Below are 16018 nucleotides of genomic sequence, written 5' to 3' on the forward strand. Positions count from 1 at the left end.
TGAAATAAGCTTATGTTGATTAACTGTTGAAGACATGTGATGATTAAGTGCAGGTTCATTGTGCTCTTCTCCATTTGTTTGAAAAACTCATACTACTCAGAAGTGAATAAAGCATTACACAGCAAAACCTAGGGGGGAGGACCACAGGTTCCCAAAGAAAAGTATGTAACCTTAAATGCATTTACCAGAAAACAAGACAAATCTTTTCACTTTTCTGCTTTTATTCTTCTCCCAGTATATGACAGAAGCACCTTGCCAAGTTCCATACAAAGTCCTACTGGGATTCTGATTGGGATTTCCTTAAACTAACAGATTAACTTGGGGAAAAACTAATATTTAAAAAACCAGCTTCTGATTTTGTAACTTCTACATTTTTCCCTATTTCATTAATTTTTGCTTTTATATTTAACTCCTTTTTTCGCATTTATTTTTCAGTGCTACCTTGAATGCCTGGCTTTAATAATTATTTTTAGTCATTTTATTCAAGGGTTGCTTTGAAGGCTTTAAATTTTCTTATGACTATCACTCTGGCCTCAACACAGAGGTTTCTAAGATTACTATTTTTAGTGTCATTCTTTTTGGAATCTTTCACAACTGCAGGTTTTATTTCTCCTTCAACACAAAGGCATACATAAACATGTTTCTTAAATTACCAAACTGGATTGTAACATAGTTTATTTTCCTTTTATTCTTATTGTTTACATCATTGCCTTTGAACAGAATATTATTTGTGAGGAATTCCCTGGCAGTCCAGTGGTTAGGACTCAACTCTTTCACTGCTAAGAGTGCAGGTTTGATTCCTAGTTGAGGAACTAAGTAAGATCCCATAAGTAGGGGGTGTGGAAAAAAAATTTTTTGTGTGTAGTTCCTGCTTTTCACTATTTGTTAAGGTTTTCTTTAGGCATCTTTTGTATATGAGTGTTATGAATTACCAGTCTGTCTCTTAACAGGAGAATTTATGCCATTCACATATTTTGTCACTGATATGTTTGGACTCATTCTGGTCCTCTTATGTTATGTTATTGTTTGTTTTCCTTATTCTGTTGAGTGGGGGCCTATTTAGGACCATTTTAACCTCATCTGGGCTTCCCTGATAGCTCAGTTGGTAAAAGATCCACTGGAGAAGGGATAGGCTACTCACCCCAGTATTCTTGGGTTTCCCTTGTGGCTCAGCTGGTAAAGAATCTGCCTGCATTGCGGGAGACCTGGGTTCGATCTCTGGGTTGGGAAGATTTGGAGAAGGGATAGGTTACCCACTCCAGTATTCCGGCCTGGAGAATTCCATGGACTGTATAGTCCATGGGGTTGCAAAGAGTCAGACATGACTGACTTTCACTTTAACCTCATCTATTAATCTAGTAATGTAGATGAAGTATTGTAAAATCAAGTGATTTTTTTTATCAAATGATTTTAACATTTATTTATTTGGCTGCATTGAGATTTAGTTGCAGCACTCAAGATCTTCACTGATGCATGTGGGATCTTCATGGGTTTCTCTCTAGTTGTGGTGGGTAAGCCTTAGTTGCAACACAGCATGTGGGATCCCAGTTCTCCAACCAGAGATCAAGTCCACATCTCCCACTTTGGAAGAGGAATTCTTAACCACTGGACCATCAGGGAAGTTCCTCAAATGATTTATCTGCATCTTTCCACTGGTTATCCTTTAAAGTTATAACTAATATGAACTTTCTCAAAATTTTCTCAAAACTTTCTAAAAAAAGTTTTGGAAAATTTTTACTTCTTCCCTTTTCTCAAAATGACTTTTAGAAGACTTTTGTTTCTCTTTCCCATTTCTAATGTTTGAATAGTCTGGAATTTTATTTCCAAATTATTGATTTATATAATACTTATGTGTTGAAAAATATCTTTATGTGGCAATTCATAGTTATTGAGTTCTCAACTTTAAATAACTTGCTCTTCTAGTATATACTGAAGAAATCTGATCCTCATTCCTTCATTGATAACTTTCTCTATAAAAACTTTAGGATCCTCAATTTTTCTTTAGTGTTCTAAAATGAAGTATCTTTCTTTCATCCATTTAACCTAAAGATTCTTGCCCTTCTTCTCTAGGGAAGTGTGCTACTTTTTAACAATGTATTCCTTTCTCTCATTTATTTTTATTACTTAAATCTAGCAGTATTTATTATTCATTCATTATTTTATTTCAATAGCATTTCAATTTTTCAAAACATTTCCTTATTCTGAATATTCTTTATAACTGTTTTTGTTTTACAAGGTTAATATGTACATGAATACCACGTACACATACATATATTGAAATTCACACATTAATGTTTATAAAATTTTACTTTATATTTATTTCAAAGCTAGAGTTATATCCTACAAATTCATCTAAACTACTTAATTCATTTATATATTGTGCCATCTGTCCATGATGATACACACAAATCTATATATTCATTTAAATGGCTACAAGGCACTCCAGAATATAAACACAGTTTATTTATTACTTAGTTCAATATCTTACTGCTGGACACTTACACTTCTCTCTTTTGTTGTTGCTGTTGTTATTATCAATGCACACTTCTTTGGGCACTTGTCTATGATTAGTATGCAGTGATAAAAACACTGAGCTTTAATTTGCCAGGTACTGCCAAATTCTCTTTTACCTTTTAGGTCAAGACAGTATCAATCCTAGCTGAATATAAATAACTTTAACTTTTTACTGTTTGCAACTTTAATCTTTAATTGGGGGAATTAGGGAAAATATTAAGAGTTTTTTGTTGTTTAATTTGTACACACCGAGTAACTTCCATGGTCCCAGTATTACGGTGAACATTAGCAAATATATTAGTCAACAGTGAGCTACAGCTTTTGCTTTATGAAAATGTGTTTAGCACCATGGTTCCACCCCATAACCCAGGGACTCCTCTGGAAAGGGCGAGGTGGGTGGACAGTACTAACACAATGGGAGCAGTATTAACATTTCATAGACAGAAGACAAGGATGTTAGATATCCCATAGACATATAGGAATACAGCAAAGGACAGTCCATGATTCACATGACTTTGAAATGTCCCTCTGGACATTTTTTTTGGACATTTAAAAAAATATTTATTTATTTAGCCATGTTGGGTCTTAGCTGAGGCATGCAGAATCTTTTTTAGTTGTGGCATATGTAATTTTTATTTGTGGCATACAAACTCTTAGTTAGTTGCAGCCTGTGGGATCTAGTTCCCCAAGCAGGGATCAAACCCAGGTCCCTTGTACTGAGCGCTCAGTATTAGCCACTGGACCACCATGGAAGTTCCCCTGTGTGAATTTATGTAAGTGAAAAATATGATTCTGTAATCTGAGACTAGAGAAAATTCCATTTTATATATATGCTTATTCACTCATTCATGTCCAACTCTTTGCAACCCCATGGACTGTAACCCGCCAGGCACCCCTGTCCATGGGGATTTTCTCTAAGCAAGAATACTGGAGTGGGTTGTTATGCCATCCTCCAGGGGAATCTTCTCAATCCAGGGACCAAACCCAGATCTCCCACAGTGCGGGCAGATTCTTTACCCTCTAAGCTACAGGGAATGTATGAGAACACAAAATATTTGAGGTATGGTTTTAATATAACTGACTTTTCCAGCAATGAAGTCGTCATGTAAAAAGAGGAAAGACTGTATTTCATTTTGTTCAGAATATACCAATAGTACCATTTTGAAAAATTTCAGCAAATATTAGAGTTCCTAGTACAAAATATCAATCTAATTTATAACTGCTGCATTGCTAGTAATTCTGTGCAAACATTTCACAATTTCATTGTATCTTCCACTATTGCCATGCCTCAGCATTTACACATATTGAAATACAGTGTATATGATCCTATTATATTACAAAATATTCTATTATCTTAGTATAAATTTTTTCTCTTTTTAAAGTTTAGAACATAATATTGAGTTTTAGTTTTGTTTTTACATTATAAGTTATATGATCAATAAATTTCACTACAGAATAATAAAGAGGGCATTTTTTCTGACGTGCTCAGCGTGGCCAAAAATCATTTGTAAGGAAGGAGTAAGGCATGGGGACAAGATCTCTTTGTTTAATCAATCTGTCAAAAGAAAGTAAAGTTTACTTAAAGAAAACTAATAGTTCATTAAATACTTTTAGTAGGCAGTCATAAGCTTAGACATTGATTTTAAGCTGTCACTGAAAATATGCCATAACAGGAAAACCTATTATGAGCCTGTCCCAGTTACATCATCTATCGTTGAGTTACAAATCACCCCAAAACTTAATGGCACAAAACAACCGTTTTTCTTTCCTCACATGTTCAGTGGGTGAGGAATTCAGACAGGGCCCAAGCACAGAACTCTTGTCTCTGCTCACAGTGACTGGGACCTCAACACGAACTCAAATGCCTGGGGCTAGATCAGCTGGTGGCTCCTCCAGGCATATGTGTGGCACCTGGGCTCAGACAGGTCAACCATGGGACCTACAAATGGCCTCTCCATGTAGTCTGTATAATGCAGACTCCATGTACTGACAGAATAATGGCTGAGTTCCAGCAGAAATATCCTGACAGCAAACATTACAAGAAAACCAAGTAGAAGCTGCACGGCCTTCTATGACCTAGCCTTGAGAGTTATACAGTATTACTCCTACAACCTCACCCAGATCCTGGGGGAGAAGACATGAACTCCACCTATCAATGGAAGGAATGTCAAAGAAGCTAAGGACCATATTTTAAAACCACCACAGATTATTTTCAGCCAACCAAGATGCTAAATCAAAACAACTGGTAGCCTGGCTGTTCTTCAAATCTGTTCCCCTGTTAAATTCAAAGCTACAAACACTTTTGGAGCAACTATAATGAACAAGACCCATGAACGCTGGAAAGATAACCAAAACCATGGTCTCAACGTTAAAGAACTTAACACTAAGCACTCAGAATGCATAAACTGTGTGCTAAGGCCAGGAAAGAAAATTGGGAAGGACAGAACTCATGTATTTAAAACATCCAATTTCGGTACTACGACGTAACAATCAATTGTGATTACTGGTTCTAAATCTTTTCAAAAGAAGTGCCAACTTTTTTACAAAATCCCATTTTAGTCCTAAAATTCTGTTAAGACATTAAACATTCTACATCTTTTTAATAACCCTGAATTATATACTGCATGAATCTTAAAAAACAAAGTTCCCAATATGCCCTCTGACACCAAAACATTTTGTAAGAGCATATGACTCAGACTAGGTGGTGATTAGAACCAGGTATAGAAGTCACCTCACCTTTCACCTTCAACAAATCACAACCTTACTGCCTAACAATATCATATCCCATAGCGTCTTATTGTTTGAACTTATAAGATTAATGTCAACCCTGCTTTCTGACTCTACTTACAATAACACAAAAGTGTCAGAAACATCAGTAAGTTGATAAACTTTATGAACAGGACTTAAGGTAGGCAGGATCAACTCCCTGATTCTCTCCAACAGCTAACTGTGGTTTTACAAATCTGAGGAAGAATAAAATTGTCCCATCTCCCTTCCTTTTCTCCTTCCACAAAGCTCCACACATGTGGGTGTGAAAGTAGTGGCAAACAGAACAAGCGCTAGAAAGTAAAAGAACTATCCTCATTTGAGCCATTTTCCCCTGTCCCAACTTCAGCCCAGAGTGAGTGACACAACTGAGAAGCTGGAAGAAAACTCTAAGAAAGGAAGAGAGCTGCAAGTACAGAAAACACTTTACCCGTCTGCCTGTCCGGTTAAAAATGAAAGTGACACAAAGTTTAATTTCCTAAAGCTTTACATTTTAAAAATCACAATACATAATTCGTCAAAAACATCTAAAATAAGTGAAAAGTCAAAAAGAGTATGAATGAAATTCTTCATTTTCAAAGAATCCATCAGTCCTGAGAACCAGATCCATACCAAACTGGTATCACTCATTTAATGAGAAATCCCATTTCTTCTAGATTAAGGGAACCATGGCTGCTTTTAAAACTCAAAAAAGTACATATGCCAGCTTTCAGTGAAATTACCTTAGAAAAGAAGAATCAATAACAAGTACTCAAGTAGGATTTCTTTTGATTCTGAAGAATATACCACAAAATAGCACATTCTGTTAAATGTACAACAACCTAGGAACAGCACCACCCTCTCTCAAAGATCCATCCTTAACGCTCAGATTGTGGTCTCCAAGGCCATTTCCCAGTAAAAGCAATCAGGACTCTGGAGACAAAGGTTTGGGGCAAGAAGTATAAAAGATGAGCCTGAAACATCTTACGATATCAGAAAGTAAGATAATAAAGACCCCTGGGATCATTTCAAAATGACTCCAGGACAAACCAAAACAAGCGCCACTAGCCAAAGACAAAACAACTTGAGTGTCAATGAAGATAATAATTGATAATAAATATCAAATACGGACAAACACTTGCACTCATGATGAAACTAAAAAAGAAGTAAGTTGGTGATCTTTGGAGAATGCCAGGAACCACCCTGTGCTGTGCTTAGTCGCTCAGTCATGTCCAACTCCTTGTGACCCCGTGGACTGCAGCCCCCCAGGTCCCTCTGTCCACAGGGATTCTCCAGGCACGAATACTAGAGTGGGTTGCCATACCCTCCTCCAGGGGATCTTCCCAACCCAGGGATCGAATCTGGTCTCCTGCATTGCAAGTAGATTCTTTACCAGCTGAGCTACCAGGGAAGCCCAGGAACCACTTTTACTATTTTTGAAAAACTGGTAACTAAAAAGGGCAAAAACCTCATCAAGCATTTAACCTGATCTAAACCAGAAGAACAACCTGGTTGAGAGAGGGAATATTTCTCTTCATAGAAATATTCCATGCAACACATGAGGGAATGATAGTTTTAAATGTACAATTTTTACAGCCTTGATGAATAAATGAATAAAAGTAATCATCAGTCAATGACTTATAACTCCACAAAAAAAGAAAATTAAAAATTCTTAATTTTTTGTTATAAAAGGCATTGGTAGGAAATTTTACAAAATCTGATTAAGTTCATATATCATCAGGCTGGTGTTAGAAAAGAGAATATCCTCATTCTTAGAAGATACACACTAAAGTTATCTTTAGGGGTTAGGGGAAATATATCAATTTATTTTCAGACAATTCAAGTACATTAATATGTACATAGAATTAATGGGCTTCCCTGATGACTCAGTGGTAAGGAGTCCACCTGCCAATGCAGGAAGCACAGGTTCAATCCCTGGGTCAGGAAGATCCGCTAGAGAAAGAAATGGCACCCCACTCCAGTATTCTTGCCTAGGAAACCCCATGGACAGAGGAGCCTGGTGGACTACACTCCATGGAGTCACAAAGAGTCAGATGTGACTTAGTGGCTAAACAATAAACAGGACAGAATAACAGAATAAATATAGTAAAATTGTTAACATTTGGGGAATCTGAATGAAGGACATATGAAATTCCTGGTAATGTTTTTAATAGATTTTTTGTAAATCTTAGATTATTTCAAAGTAAAATGTTACTAAAAAGAGACAGGCAACAATACTTTAGAGACCTCATAACAGAAGTACACAATGCTACCCATGAAGTGATCTTTTACCCCGAACCCCATTCCACCAAAAAAAAAAAAAAAACCTAGATTTTTGACCCTCTAGAATCTGGATCTAACTATCCACCTACAGCAAAACATAAAGGACACAACAGAGATGCAATCAACAAACTTCAAGCCAAAGAAAACTCAACAGGATGGACCACCCGGTATCTTCAACCAAATACTGAGATAGATAGAATACGAAACAACAGGTATCTACAGATTAAAAGACTTAAGGATGTCCCCACAAAAACCTGTACAGAAATGTTCATAACAGCATCATTCATAATTACGGGAAAGGAAACAATACAAATGCCCATCAACTGGTGAATAAATAAACAAAATGTAGTACATCCACCCAATATGATATCACTTAACTATAAACAGGAATGATATAATTCATACTATAAAATGGAAGAAACTTGAAAACATTATGCTAAGTAAAAAGCCAGACACAAAAAAACACACAAACTGTATGATTCCATTTGCTACATGAAGTATTTATCAATTATTAAAATGGATGAGAAAAAAAAAAAAAAACTTAAAAGAGTCTCACCAACCAATCACCTTATTTGGATCCTGATGTAAACAATTTATAAACATGAAAAAATACTATAAAAGAAAAAATGTGAAAACTAGGTATTTGAGGATACCAATGTTTACAGAATCCTAAATGATCAATGGATGCTAAAACAAGTGCACTGATGTTGGACCAAAAACAAGATATTTAGGTAGTTGCCAGGTGAAGTGAAGTGAAGTGAAAGTCGCTCAGTCGCATCCTACTCTTTGTGACCCGATGGGTCACATATACAGTACATGGAATTCTCCAGGCCAGAATACTGGAGTGGGTAGCCTTTCCCTTCTCCAGGGGATCTTCCCAACCTAGGGATAGAACCCAGGTCTCCTGCACTGCAAGCAGATTCTTTACCAGCTGAGCCACAAGGGAAGCCCAAGAATACTGGAGTGGGTAGCCTATCCCTTCTCCAACGGATCTTCCTGACCCAGGAATCAAACTGGGGTTTCCTGCATTGCAGGTGGATTTTTTTACCAACTGAGCTATCAGGGAAACCCAGTTGCCAGGTACCTCCCTCAAAATAACTTACTGGATACAAAGGAACACCACCTTAACCAAGTAATCAAACCTAATATCACCACTATGGATGGAGAAGGACACATCACTACAGCATCCCTACAAAAAAAATATATAACCTGAATCTAATTATGAGGAAACATTACACAAACAGAAACTGAACCATATTCAACAAAATAACTGACCTACTTTCTTCAAAAATGTTAAGGTCAAAAAACAGAGACTGAGGAACTGGTTCCATTATCAAGGATACACAACAATAAAACACAGTGTGTGATTCTGGATTTTATCCTAGACTAAGGAAAAAATACATAGCTACTTAGAACACTGTTGAGACATGAAATCTGAATAAGGACTGTGAAAGAGATAATAGTTTTGTTGTAAATACTAGGTTTCCTGAGAACTTTACACTAAACTGTGGTTATGTAAAAGAATTCTAGTACATTTAGGAAAAACACTCTAAAGTCTCCACTTACTCTCAAATGGTTCAGGAAATATATATATATTATATATATATAAAGAATGATAAAATGTTAACTGCTGGATCTGGGTCAAGAGCATCCTGAAGCTCCTTGTATATTCTTGGCATTTCCTCAAAGTCTGGATGAGGCTGTATCTTTTAGAAATATATTCTGAAATATATGCAGATAAAAAAGTAAGATTTCTCTGATGAGCCTCAAAATAATGGGACAAGTAGGGGTCTAGATGAACTAATTGATCATGTATTAATAACTGTTAAAGCAGAATAATGGAAAACATCATGTGTATTATACCTATACTTTTACGTTTGAAATTTTCTGCAATAAAAAGTTTTAAAGAAGTCCACAACGAAGTGGAAAAACTAAGATTCAGGAAAATTAAGTGGCACCCACATCCAGGACTCTGGTTTTTCATGTGACATTTTCTCCATTAATCCCTCCTTAAAAACCTCTTTATAAAGCATGAACTATTCTGGCAATTTTTATTCTCTTCGTGTGAAGGTTTAGTCAATACCGAAACAAAAGTACAGTTAATACCTCTAACTCTATTGTACATGGATATACAGTTAATTTTGAGAATAAAATCAATAAATAATGGAAGAAAACAGATAAATGTAGATAGAAGTAATCCATCCAAACAGATGATCTACAAATCACTGAGGGAGGAAAACTGACATTTATTAAGCACCCATTATAAATCATTCCTTGAGTCATCACATCATTGCTGGCATAATTTTTCCCTTAGCCTTTAATTTTTTTCCTTAAAGTATGCAATTTTAGATTTGTTTTTTTTTTTTTTTTATATTTGGCCATGCCATATGGCTGTGGGATCTTAGTTCCCCCACCAGGGATTGAAACTAGGCCACCAGTAATGAAAGCGTGGAGTCCTAACCACTGTGCTGCCCGGGAATTCCCTCCTTTAATTTTTTCTTAACTGTGATAAAAATATAATTCAAAATGAGGTGATTTTTTTTTCAACCTCATTTTACAAATAAGGAAAATGCAGATGAATGAGAAGTTAAGAATTTTTGCCAAGGCAGGCAGCAAGTAACCAACCAGAATCTGAACCCAGGTCTTGCTTTAAACTGCATGACTACCACTATGTAGTTTGACTGATTCTTAATTTTCTTAGAATTTCATTTCTATGAGTCAATACAAAGAGCCTAATCAATTCTGAAATACCTGATTTTCTATGTTCAAGCCTAAAATAGACAGCTCCAAAAGGCAGCCATACTGAGACCCTCCGCAAGCAGTCAGCAAACTCCCTAACAATCTCGACACCTCACTACCTTTGCAATGACAAATTACATGAGAAGCTAAACTAAGTCCAAAAGTACATGAATATCAGTGAGACATTTTATGTTTCTTAAGTTTATGTTGTAAATGGTGAATAAAATCCAAATAGTTTTGCATGCTTTAATGACGTTGAATTTCTAGATTTCAGCTACACATAAATAACTAATTAGTACGTCATTTTAAAAAGCAATACTTTGATCTCATACATGAGGAACAAATACAACTGCCCTGAATCTGTCAATATATAATTTGTAAAATACTACAGAATAACCCATATCATAATTAACACTTTCTCTACAAAAATGGAAAGAAATTTAAAATATATATATAAAACTACAGTAGAAAATATAGTAGGAATTTAAGTTACAAGACAGACTACCAATCTGCTTGGTTAAATTGGCAACACAGTGGGGAAATCTCAGGCAGACAGAGAACCAACCTGTTTGCACAACAGCCTCCTTTCCCCCCTTACCAAAACACTTCACAAGCTTGAGGATCCCCAAGACCAGAGTTTGACACATCACAGTATTAAACTGAAAAATACACATACATATATAGAAGGAAATGGCTACCCACTCCAGTAATCTTGCTTGGAGAATCCCATGGACAAAGGAGCCTGGTGGGCTACAGTCCATGGGGTCGCAGAGTCGGACACGACTGAGTGACTAACACCCACACATACATAGGGTCCTAATCTTATTACATATTTTGAAGGATGAAAATGGCTTTTAAGACAAAGTACTTAAACTACTTTACTTCTTTTTTAAAATTTAAATCACTTTTTCACTGATCCTCTGTTGCTTTAAAAAAAGGGGGGGGGGGGTGCTAGGATGTGTCAAAGCTGTTGACTGGGAGGAAAGAACACAAAATGACAAACTGCAAGGAAATACTCAGAGCTGCTACCTTCAAGAATTTTCCATTATCACCTTGCACTTCTTTCTTTAGCAAACTTTTTTCCCCACACATACCTACTACTACAAACATATAATAACACTCAGAATTTTACAAACAGTAAATATAACCCAGTTGTTTCAGAGAGGAGGAAAAAAAGTCCTCCAAAATACCAGTGAAGTATTAATTTCCTCATATTCAAAACTTCAAACCACCGTGAAAAACGGGAGATGACAAAACACTGCCCTGATTGTCTGCTAAAGCCTATTTGCAAAGACTTCTAATTTCAACCTTTTGACTAATTAATAAATATATGTTGCATCCTAAAAATATACATACTAAAACCAAGAGCCACCCAAAAAACCTACTCCCATCTAAACTAAGAGGAAAACACATGGGAAACTAAAAAGTTAGAGGTAACACAGTATTCTTCCTAGTATCATGAAAAAAAGAGACTCAAAACACATTTTAAGTTTTTTCCAAGAAAAAGACAATTAACTTACTAGCATGCTTGTCTGCAAGCATTATAAGCGTGTTGGAAATATCTCGTCGTCTATAAAAGCACACTACTTTTGCTTCCACGTTGCCAGTTGCAGTCTAAGAAATAAGAAAAATAAAAGTCATCTGGACTGAATATTAGACTCAAGTAGTTTATAAAACAAAACTAGAGACAGCACAATTATAAGATCACTCTCACTTACTGTGCCAACCACAGCTGCAGGATAGAGAGCTAAAAAATTCAAATAAGAACTAGCAACATTTGTAAAAGTTTCAAGTGAAACTGAAATGTCAAACATAAAATAACTCACTGGCATCAATTAAACTAAAGTGATCAGACAGCTTTAATGGCTAAAGCCAGACATAGTTAACTCTGATTAGCCTTAAGAAACTAATCCCCCAAATTTAAAAAGCCACAGCATAACTTAAAACATTTAAATGTAAGTCCTCCAAACCCTCTCCCAGAGGCACAGACTAAGCGCAAAGTCACCCAGCCTCTCCTTCTAAAGACCCCTGTGTTCGATGGATGGTGACACTTTGCAGGTGCAGGGCAAATCAACAGATGAGGTGGACCAGATGGCTTGGGAAAGCATTCTCAGCTCAAGGGAATCTATGAACCCATAATGCTCAATATTCTTGGTAGAATTTGGTCTACCTTCACATATGAAAGTATTAAAAGCCTTGAGTTATGAACACTGAAGCTCTTATTTCTTTTTGACTACAGTCTAGAATGCAATCAATATTCAGTTAGACTGTAATTTACTGCAGCTGGGGCCCAGGCTCCTACCCTCCTATTCTTCATGAATTCTGAGCGCTTTCAAGGTCAATCGTTCACTACAAAGTTCACTGTAAAAACACATAGATTACAATAAAATGCTATTGTGACCTCCAATTCCAAACAAATTTGAGAACAAATTTTCAGAATTTCTCTGGGCTTACTGATACACTCAGACACAAAGAAATAAGAATATGTATGTGCTGCAGTAAATGTGTCAATTTTATGAAGTTCAGCAGCAGTATTCTAGAATGAAGAATAGTCTTGTAGAAATATTGCCCCTTAAAATTGAAATCATATTAAATCCTAACCAAAGTGCTTCTATAATTCACAATATCGTGATCAAATACATCCTCCAGAAGCAATGATCCCACAGTCTGCCAAATGAACAGGCCAATATTTTCATGTAAATAAAATCTATCAATGACTTCAATTACCCATGCTTTATCATTTTTTCTCTTCTTGAGACAAAAGCATATTAAAAACCTAAAGCAAGAGTTTTAAGGTATACATGTTTTTCTTCTGCCTCACTGATGAGTTCCTTCAACAGGGATACTCTATAAAGCCAATTAAATTCTTATTTAAACCTGCTTGTGGGAGACAGGCATAGCTCAAAACAAATATTCTCTCCTGAATCATGTACACACTTGGCTATTAGGTAGTTTACAGCTACAGAATTCCTCTTCTCTATTATACGCACACGTGCATGTGCGCGCACACACACACCCCCCCTTCAAGTATTCCTCCTAAAGGTGAACTACTGAAACTGTAGTCTAAGGCCCAGTACACAACTGTTACTGTGTAACAGAAATCAGTACAGAAATTAAGGGTCTTATGGTATTTGAGTTAATTTCCTATCTTTTGAATCTAATAACAAAAAATGGGGCTTGCATTTTTATAAGCCTACTTTAAATTTCATTTTTCTACTCTCGTTCAAATTTTACAAAAGCAGCCTAAGATATTGAATATTTTTAAAACTCCTCCACCCCAAATAATTTAAGCAGCACAGTTCTGAAGACCAAGGCTAAAAGCTGTGTCTACACAGTCACCAAAGCTCTTCCGCCCTCTTCTTGCGCCTCACTCAGCGTGAGCTAAGTGCTGGGGCCGCTCGGTGCCCACCCTCACGAAGCCTCCGCTCCAGCAGAGATGCCTGTTCATATGGCACCTCCTCTCCAACCTTCCAGAGCCAAGTGGGCATCATGTCGTCACCCAGAAACCTTCACCAGTTCCCCATAACCTAAGTATAAAAGTAAAACATTCCTGACAAATTACCAACACTATTTTCCTTTACTCCTTTCTTTTCCCCTCCAGACTCCACTTCTAACTGCTGGAGGCAGGAAGTACCACCAGTTGGGGAAAGAGCAGAAAAAGTTTCAAGGAGGAGGAAAGGGGTACAGGGTCCTTAGTTGGTTAGAAAAGAAAGAAAGTCCAATAGGTGGAGCCTGGAGGACAGAGTAGTCTAAGAAAAAAGAAAGATCTGAACAAACCCCCAGGTGGGAAAAGTGGAGACAGGTATAAAGAAGAACATACAATGAACAGCAATGTACTATGTTCTTTTCTCCACTTAGGGTGCAGTCTCTTAAATCTCTATTCTGTCAAACACGGTTAGAAAAACATCCTCCAGCAATAAGGGGCTTTGAGTCCACCTCATACTAATGTCCATTTCTATCCTCAACTTAAGCAAGCACATTCTTAAAAAACAAAATAACAAAACACTTTCCAACATGGAAAGTCCACGGTCTGCTTCAACTAGAACAAATGGAAAGGAACTTTCTTTTCCCAATTTCTGTCCTTATTCCCAACAAATCCTAAACTTCAGGAGGGGCCTTAATTTGGGTTCCATCAAAAGGGCTTTGAGGGGATCTCCTGAAATTATGTGTAAAATCTTATATGTGCAAATATAGATTGGGATGGGGGACAAGATTAGATGGTCAAGTTAGTGGCTCCCTTCTCCCCACCAAAAAAAGGCCCTAAACATTAAAATAAATCTCAGGGCAAACTGGATGGCTAATAAAATATACAAAATATGAAGATACACACAAATTATACAACATAATACACCCAAAAAATATATCCATAGCAAATAACATCAAATTTACCCACAAGCATAATTTCCAAAACTTCCTGAGACTGTACCTCATTATTACATGCACAAAGCTTTCTTTCAACATGTGTGCGGACTGAATCTTTAGAAGAGCAACACCCAAACTAGAGTGACTAACTCAAATTTTCCCAAAAGCTGTTTTCTATTTTAACTTTATAGTCTTCCTCCAAAAGATCATCACCACTCTATCTGAGTACAACTTAGAGAAGAGGAAACGAGGGAATATAAGATAATAATGTTGAACTGTTTTCATCAACCCATTATATTCTTTAGTTTTGCAACTGAAAGTTCTTGGGGGTAAAAAAAACCTGAGACAAAAATCTATTCTTTAATTAAAAAAAAAAGAAAATACTTAGTTCTGCTTTCTAGCTGACAAGTAACATTTCAAATAAGATTAAAAAAAAAAGGAACTATCAACCTATAAAAGTGAATTTTGTATAAAAATAGTGACAAACAGCTTATCCTAGGAATTTTGTTAAGAGATATATATATATTTCTTTTTATTTTTTTTCCTTTGGTCATGCTGTACAGCTTGCAGGATCTTAAGTTCCCGGAGCAGGGACTGAACCTGGGGCCCGGCAGGGAAAGCACCAAGTTTTAACCACTGGACCACCAGAGAATCCTAAAACACATCCTACTTAATTAGAAGAAAGTTAATAAAATAGGTTAATGTCCCTTCTCTTAGCTTATCAATTAGAATGTATCAAGCATTCTCAAATTATTTGGATTTTTCCAATCATGTTAAATTTCCCCACTTGGCCAACTTGACCTCTGACCCACTCAGGGCATTTCTGGAACTCTTATGGCCCCAATCCCAAGAAGACTACCTCCTCCTCATCCTTTAAGCTTCTATTTCAATGTCCTTAAAGTCCAATCCCTATTCCAAGGAAGCAATCTGTTATTCTGTCAAGACTCTGGCTTATTTCCTTTGTAGAAATTAACACCATTTATGATAATTTTCTTTATACCTGTTCACTCATCTTCTTCTGTGTCTCCCTCATGAGAATGTAGACCCTGTGTGGGTCTACACACTATGTAGACCAATGACTACGTGCATAGCAAAGACTATGTCCATATTGGTCACTGTAGTATCTCTGAGCCTAGCATGGTACCTGCTATATAATAAAAACTCAAGAAATATTTAATGAATTACTTAAAAATGAAATCTCTCTTTCACACTCCTTCAAAAATAAAGGTCCTATGTAAATATCTAATAATTAATTAGCCAATCACAGTTCCTTTTAATCAATACTCCATCCACTCAAATTGCCATTCTCTGAAATTACAGAGGATCTCATCTCTCACAATTTGGTGAGCCCTAGTCCCCTAAGGACTGTTAGTAT

The 16018-nt window shown here is 36.4% G+C and overlaps 1 protein-coding gene across 10 annotated transcripts in view; it reads right to left on the minus strand.

The window, feature by feature from the left end:
* The window catches only part of MTA3 (metastasis associated 1 family member 3), a 196708-nt gene that overhangs the window by 175959 nt on the left and 4731 nt on the right, over positions 1–16018 (minus strand). For all 10 annotated transcript variants that reach the window (XR_006343568.1, XM_043918149.1, XM_043918144.1 and 7 more), the window contains exon 3: positions 11802–11895. Coding sequence is in view for 9 of the 10 variants with exons in the window: in XM_043918149.1 (XP_043774084.1) it covers positions 11802–11895 (94 nt within the window). In the remaining variant the exon portion in view is untranslated. The remainder of the gene's footprint in view (positions 1–11801; positions 11896–16018) is intronic.

The sequence above is a fragment of the Cervus elaphus genome, chromosome 11, assembly GCF_910594005.1.
Source record: "Cervus elaphus chromosome 11, mCerEla1.1, whole genome shotgun sequence".
Classification (NCBI taxonomy): Eukaryota; Metazoa; Chordata; class Mammalia; order Artiodactyla; family Cervidae; genus Cervus; species Cervus elaphus.